The sequence below is a fragment of the Macrobrachium nipponense genome, chromosome 23 (genome assembly GCF_015104395.2).
Source record: "Macrobrachium nipponense isolate FS-2020 chromosome 23, ASM1510439v2, whole genome shotgun sequence".
Classification (NCBI taxonomy): Eukaryota; Metazoa; Arthropoda; class Malacostraca; order Decapoda; family Palaemonidae; genus Macrobrachium; species Macrobrachium nipponense.
This window is the reverse complement of record NC_061090.1, coordinates 4,465,621-4,473,041: the sequence shown is the minus strand read 5'-3', so window position 1 is coordinate 4,473,041 and position 7,421 is coordinate 4,465,621. Positions and strand designations below refer to the sequence as shown.

Here is a 7,421-nt window from a genome sequence, read left to right as displayed (position 1 = left end):
GTTTGGTTGAAATTGCTCAATGCATTTCAAAGTGTACATGGCACATACACTCACACATACCTATTGTACTTACATATATCCATCCATTTATATATATATATATATATATCTTAATCATGAAGATATGGAACCTGATGGATGTATAAATAAAGGCAAATGTCTTAAAAGAAAAAAGCTATAAACAATGGAATGGTTGCTAGGCCTTTCGATATTATATATATATATATATATATATATATATATATATATATATATATATATATATATTGTGACATTTATAGATCGTTCGTCTACCCAGATATCAATGAATTAATTTGATTGGAAAACGGCAGCCATTTCTTCCAAATATCAGCTGATTTTTAGTAAACGCGGGAAACCCAAAACCCGCCAGCTAGAGATAGGGATTCTCCAGTTGGGGAAAAGAGTCTTTTGTCAGCTTTAGGGATGTATCTCAAAAGGGAAGGATGTAGGCAGATTGGTACTTCTTAGACCTATATCTTAAGCTCTCTTTCCTGTGACCCCTCTGCTGGCTGTATGCTTGTTTTCCAGGATTTGCCTTGATCGTGGGGGGTTAAGCTGACTTCAACCCCCAAGCAACCCCACCTGAATTCTGTCTCAGTCGGCTGCGAGACGTGATCTCGGACAGATGTCCAACTATCTGCCTTCCTGTTAGGCCTATCCAGGGTGTGAGTGGCGCGCCGATGACCCAGGCCTCAGACAAAAGGGGGCCCATGCTTTTCTACAAAGAGACACTGAACATTGCATCCAGGTACGTCTTGTGAAACAGCATAGTGCCAGTCCCTTATCACCTATTATCATTTTGATCCTCATTCTCCCAATTCAATTCCAGCAACAAAAGGAATTCATCCTTTTGTTTCCTCTTACTGCCTCATGGCCGCATGCTTCCCCTTGTGTGATCGTCCCGACCAATGAAGTCATTGCAATACTTCAGTGAAACCTTAAAAGTTCCTTTTCCCCAGTATTAGAGAATTAATTAATCAAAGCAAGCAGCATTTTTCCTTTTATCTTGTTTAATCAGGGATTCTCTTCCAGATTCCATGAGTCACGTGCCGTCTCTCTGCCCGCAAGTGTGCATTACCCAAGTGAATGAAAATCAGCTTGTATGACTCCAGTTGGAGCCATCCTTTACCTTTCTCCAGGCCAGCACGGGCCTTTTTGTAAAATAAATAGCTGTAAAGTAACGAGCTGAGTTTTCTGGCGACCTTTTCCTCTAAAGAAATATTAATTAATAATCAGTTTACGGTAAGTTCAATTAATTTCAACTTGTCTTCCTTCAATTATTTCCGTTTACGTATCTAGCCTCTCTCAAGGCCAGCTAAATATGTAAAATTTGCGAATCTTGCCAGGATCGAACCTAGCTTGCTTAAAAAAAAAAAAAAAAAAAAAAAAAAAGCTTGTAAAATCGCGTTATCCGTTGTAAAACGTAAACTGTAAATTATTTTACAAAAAGTAAACTAAGCACACTTGCAGCGGGAGAAAAGACACTGACTCACGGTAAGGTACTTCCATTCATATTAATATGATTATTCTATAACCAATGTTAGCTTAAGGTACGTTTAAGTATTTTTATTGTAGAAGTGTTTTAAACAAATGTGAAGGTAGAAATCTTATTATTGTAACGGCCAGAGCACCGAGTGAGTTTGTTATTTTGTAAATCGCATTGTTGGTAGGAGCTCACACGAACACGTGTGCAGATAGATGCCAGAAAGGACCAGATCAAACTAGGAAGTGCTTTGCCAGGGTTTATTGCTGTGTTTGAAAGCCTAGCTAGTTAGGAGTGTTTACTAATGTTACGGCAAAAGAAGTGTACAGTTCTTTTTTGTCTGTGATATGTTAGGGTATTCATTTTTAACTTAGTTTTCATTCCAAGTGTTGGTAACCGCTTACCTCTCAGCTTAATTCAGCCCTCGCGCACTCTCGCGCCTGCGCGGTCTCAACCAGCCTTCGTCTGTCTCACTCACGCGGCAGCCATGTTTGTTACCCATTTAAGAATTATCTAAACAATTTAAGCAAAGTAACGTAAGTCCCGAAGTTTTAACGTAAATAATATCAATCTCGGTACTAGTATCTATCGTTCGCCAGAGAAATTAACGTAATTCGCCTAGAATAAGAAAGCAGAATTGCGTGTTGCAAATTGCCTTCGCATTTACAGAGAATCAGCTGTTTTGAACGACTCGCTGCCCAGCAGCCCGCTCAACTCGCCTCACGTGTCTCACCTAGCATCGCTCACCAGGGTTGCCAAGTTGGCAACTTTGGTGCCAAAAACCTCAAAGTTGGCAACTTTCTGAGGTGGTTGGCAACAGAATTTTGTGGTTGGCAACTAACGCCGAAATTGGCAACTTGTTGGCAACTTTCGGTTATCAAAAATATATTGTTGCTTTTCTGAAAGTGCTGCAAAATTTCTACTGCAAAGTCCATGATTATGCTTTGGCACTTACCATCACAGCCAGAATAGTTTGAAAGTAACTTCTGTGCCAATACAAAGGCCAAACCTCCACTCTTACCTGAGCAATCAATTAAGAAAGACGTTTTTGCCGCCACGGCCACCTTTGTTATGTGTTGTGTTGGAGAGTTGCTGTGATATTTTGCTTGATTTCATAGAGTTGTAAGTGATATTACTACGATTTATTGCTCTGTATGTAGTATCTCCTTTCGAGATAACAGGATCATAAAAATTGACGTAGACCTATAAAGGCCTATGCCTTTTTGTCGGTTTACGCAGCTTATGACGTTTAGATTATAGGCCCATCTTATGTTCAGCTGATTTATTTTGGTTCTTGTTATGTTTATTCTGGTTTTTGTTGCTGTTATTATGGTGCTTGTAGTATCTTCGAAAAAATTTTATATGGTATCCTAAGACTGCAGAATAAACATCAGACCTATTCATAAAATATTGGCGCAAAGAATTGTCTGTTTACTCGTGTTAACTGAAATTTAGTAACGTTTTAATCAAAATTAAGCGAGATCTTTATGAACATAGTCTGCGCTATAATATTCTCCTAAAAACAGAGAGAGAGAGAGAGAGAGAGAGAGAGAGAGAGAGAGAGAGAGAGAGAGAGAGAGAGAGAGAGAGACTGACTCTATAAGGATGCCCCAACACCAAATGATTCATGGGCTACTCGCAATCGCAGACTGGTTTGGTGCATCTCATACATAACTTTCAGCTGTCATACATTTTTCTAATTTGTTAAGTATCTTATGATGCCTTTCCACCATAACTTTCATTTCCATAGAAACGCTACAGCAGCCTTATATTTACTCGTCACAGCAGTATAATTTGTTATATCTTTAGTAAATATATTTTCAATATAGTTCATTGAAAGCAGTTTGATAGTTGTTGTAAGGCTGAGACAGTCCTAAGATTTGGCCCTCCACGCATGTATGTGTATGTGCTCTTGCTTATACACGTACATTCTACTTTATGCATATACATTATATATGCTAGAGTTTAAAGTTTCAACTTTAAACTACTATATTAATTGAAAGCTACTCTATTTCCAACAGATACGGGTAGAAAACCATTTGCAATAAAAATTGACGTGTAGGCCCATAACCTGTCATTGTCTCAGAATTTTATGTGTAGGTCTATGCCTTAACATTGCCTCAAAATATAAGAATTTGAATTGTAGGCCTATGCCCCGTCATTGTCTCAAAATATAAGAATTTGATGTGTAGGTCTATGCCCTGTCATTGTCTCAAAATATAAGAATTTGACGTGTAGGCCTATGCTCTGTCATTGTCTCAAAAAATAAGAATTTGACGTGTAGGCCTATGCCCTGTCATTGTCTCAAAATATATGAATTTGACGTCTAGGTCTATGGCTTGACATTGCCTCACAATATAAGAATTTGACGTGTAGACCTATACCCTGTCATTGCCTCAAAATATGAGAATTTGACGTGTAGGCCTATGCCTTGTCATTGCCTCAAAGTATAAGAATTTGATGTGTAGACCTATCCCCTGTCATTGCCTCAAAATATACGAAATTGACGAGTAGGCTTATGCCCTGTCATTACCTCAAAATATAAGAAATTGACGAGTAGGCCTATCCTGTCATTGCCTCAAAATATAAGAAATTGATGTATAGACCTAACACTATTTTGTATTTTTTTTAGGCTAAGTATACAATGCTCGGTAGGTCTAATTTATTATAAATAGTTTTGCTAATTTATCTTTTATAATATCTTCGGTAACAAGAATTATTCCTATCAAAATCTCTCTCTCTCTCTCTCTCTCTCTCTCTCTCTCTCTCTCTCTCTCTCTCTCTCTCTCTCACTTTATTATTTGAGTTTAGATACTATAAAAATCATTTGAAATATATTTAGGTATTTGTTGCTTGTAATACCTCACTACTATAACATGCACCACTTTAAACTCCCCTCCCCACATGGTTGAAGGTTAAGTTTAGAGTTTTAAAGTTAGGTCAGTGGTGCGCTCTCCTAACTTTAAAATTATAACCTAACCTTTCTGTTTTCCTTTTCTCATAGTAAAAGTTTCCTTGACTTTTTTTTTCTAGAAAAAATAAGTGCAATGTCTCCTGCTACGTGGAATGCTCAATATGATAATCAAAGACATTACAAAAAGGAATGGGAGAGAACCTTTGTATGGCTTAAACAATCATCAGATGGCTCAGGTAAAGGCTATTGCAAGCTGTGTCGGGTTAATTTGGCACCAAGAAAGTCTTCCATCAATAAGCATGCAGAATCTACAAAACACAAACAGAGGACTTCAGCTATCAATAGCTCCTCAGTAATCAAGCTGACCAAGGATACCATAGATAATGATACTAAAAAGGCAGAACTTCAGATAGCTATAGCCATGTGTTGTCATTGTTCAATTTCTATTATTGACCATGTTGGTGAAGTTATCAAGATGCATGGAAAAGGAAGCCCTATAGGCAGTATTAACTTACATCGTACCAAGTGTAGCAAGCTTATAACAAATGTAATTTCCCATGCATACCAAGAGGAGTTAATGAAAGATATTCAAGGAGAAAAGTTTGCTCTCCTTGTTGATGAATCTACTGATGTAAGTACTGAAAAGCAGCTTTGCATTGTTGTTAGGTATTTCAGTAGGGCAGAGATGCGTATAGTAACAGAATTCCTGGGACTTTTTACCGTCTCAGAGGTAACAGGAGAGGCTTTATTTAGTACTATTAATAGAGCTGTGCAAAATGTTGGCCTTCAACTCAGTGACTGTGTAGGTTTTGGCTCTGATGGAGCTTCTGTAATGGTTGGTGCACATAATTCTGTATGGACTCGAATTAAAGCAACAGCTCCTAACTGTGTGCAAGTCAAATGTGTTTGTCACTCATTAGAATTGTGTGTGCAGCATGCATTCAAGAAATTGCCATGTAATTTAGGATTCCTGCTTTCTGAAATACCTAAATGGTTTTCAAAGAGTTCCATTAGAAGAGAAGCATATCTGTCTCTTTTCAAAGTGATGGACCCTGATGGGGAGCGAAAGGGCATTCCATCTCCATTCCAGCAAGCATCAGCTACAAGGTGGCTTGTACGGGGAAAAGTTATGTACAACATTCTAGTTAACTGGGAGGAACTCAAAGCATACTTTTTGTGTGCTGAGCAAACAAGTAGTTCTGACATTAAATTTAAAGCCCGTCTGATAAGTGAAATGCTGAGAGATCCTGCCAATTACTGGTATTTTCACTGCATTACACCAATTGTACAGGAGTTTGAAAGGGTGAATGCAAACTTTCAGGCAACTGATGCTGACCCTCAGCATTTGGAAAGTGAATTATCCATGCTAAGTCAAAGTCTACGTAGAAGAGTGATGGATGTCTTTGGGGATATGCTTCCCATTTCTGAGGTCGACTTTGGAGCACGGTTCACTGTAGAAGTGTCGCAGTACTTAGAACGATGCCCTCATGGAGATGCAGAGGAAAAGGTTTTGGTAAGTATGAAAAAAAAATTTATGTTAATATATATGTATAATGCAAGTTTCATGAGGGCATGACTTAAGTCCAATTTGATATCGACCTGAATCAGCTTTACAAGTCAATTCTTGAATATCAATATTACTGAGCTCATTATCTGTAGCTATTCTATTGTTGTTGTTGTTTTAGTTGAGGTAAAAAATTTTCAGTTTGAAATTTAGTTTCCTGCTGTTTTTGGTAACAACATTTTCACATTTTTTCAGTCTGTCAAATCCAGATGTAACAGCTTTATTACCAATCTGGTCGAAGAAGTAGAGAAGCGGTTACCCACATCAAGAAACATTTTTAAAGGACTTTGCAGGATCCATCCTTCAAAAGTATTGAGCCAAACAGACAGGTCTAAATTTATAGACTTGCCATTTCAACACTTATTAAATCAAGGTGACATAAGTAAAATTGAGCAGCAGTATAGAAATATACTGTTGGTCAATTGGTGTGAGGAGTGTGTGTTTAATGGGACTATTCCCAGTGATGCTGTACTGTTCTGGGTGGGAGTTAAATCTTACCAGAATTCTATTGGAGATCATCCATTCCATGAATTAGCCTCCTACTGCCTAACATGCCTAATCACACCAGTCAGTAATGCCATGGTTGAACGCATATTTTCCCATGTGTCACTTGTAAAAACGAAAGTAAGGAACAGAATGGGAGTAAATATGCTTGATGCAATCATCAGGATTAAGTGCCATCTCCTTCTCCGAAATCTTTGTTGTCGGGATTTCATAGTGACCAACGAAATGATGAAGTTGTGCACTAGCAACATCTATTCAAGTGAGACAAAGACTGAGGATTCCTCTGAACTGTGTAATTTTCTCAGTGATTTATATTAGAAAGTTCCAGATAGGGCATGTATATGTGATATATTTTCAGGTACCATTATATCATATAGGCTATAAAGTTATTTGATATGTAAATGTGCTATATGGTTTGCTAATTACAAAACCAGCTTTATGTAAGTCATAGGTGTAATAAATATATCTTTTAATTTTAAGTGATTTGATCTCATTAGGTTTAACATGTTTTGCCAGCTAATATGTACTAGATGTTGTGGTATATAATTTATCTGCATTATTTTATTTCATATGTTTAATTATAGGTAAATTGTCCAATTTTTGTTTTTTTAGTTGTACAGCAACAATTATAATGTTTATTGAACTGATTTTTTTTAGTATATTTCCTTCCATTATTATTGCAATACAATTATCATTTCAGTGATTTTTCTTGCGGGGGGGGGGGGGGGGGGGGGGGAGGGGGGGGGGGGGGGGGGGGGGGGGGGGGGGGGGGGGCGGGGGGGGGGGGGGGGGGGGGGGGGGGGGGGGGGGGGGGGGGGGGGGTAACGACGGTTTGGGGAGCGAAGCGAGTCTTATCAGCTGGTTTTTATCTTTTTTATTTTCAGCTATTTTATGTGCTTTTTGAAGCCATATGAGCAAGGTATTTCAGCAAAAAA

General features: G+C 38.1%; 1 protein-coding gene across 1 annotated transcript; it reads left to right on the top strand.

Annotated features, from left to right (window-relative positions):
- The first annotated feature begins 2,272 nt into the window (after window positions 1–2,272).
- On the top strand, window positions 2,273–7,099 carry LOC135198395 (uncharacterized). Its single transcript, XM_064225938.1, has 3 exons — window positions 2,273–2,626; window positions 4,538–5,931; window positions 6,178–7,099. Exons 2-3 carry the CDS (start codon window positions 4,552–4,554, stop codon window positions 6,802–6,804), a joined length of 2,007 nt encoding a protein of 668 aa, XP_064082008.1. The 5' UTR covers window positions 2,273–2,626; window positions 4,538–4,551; the 3' UTR covers window positions 6,805–7,099.
- The last annotated feature ends 322 nt before the right edge of the window (window positions 7,100–7,421 follow it).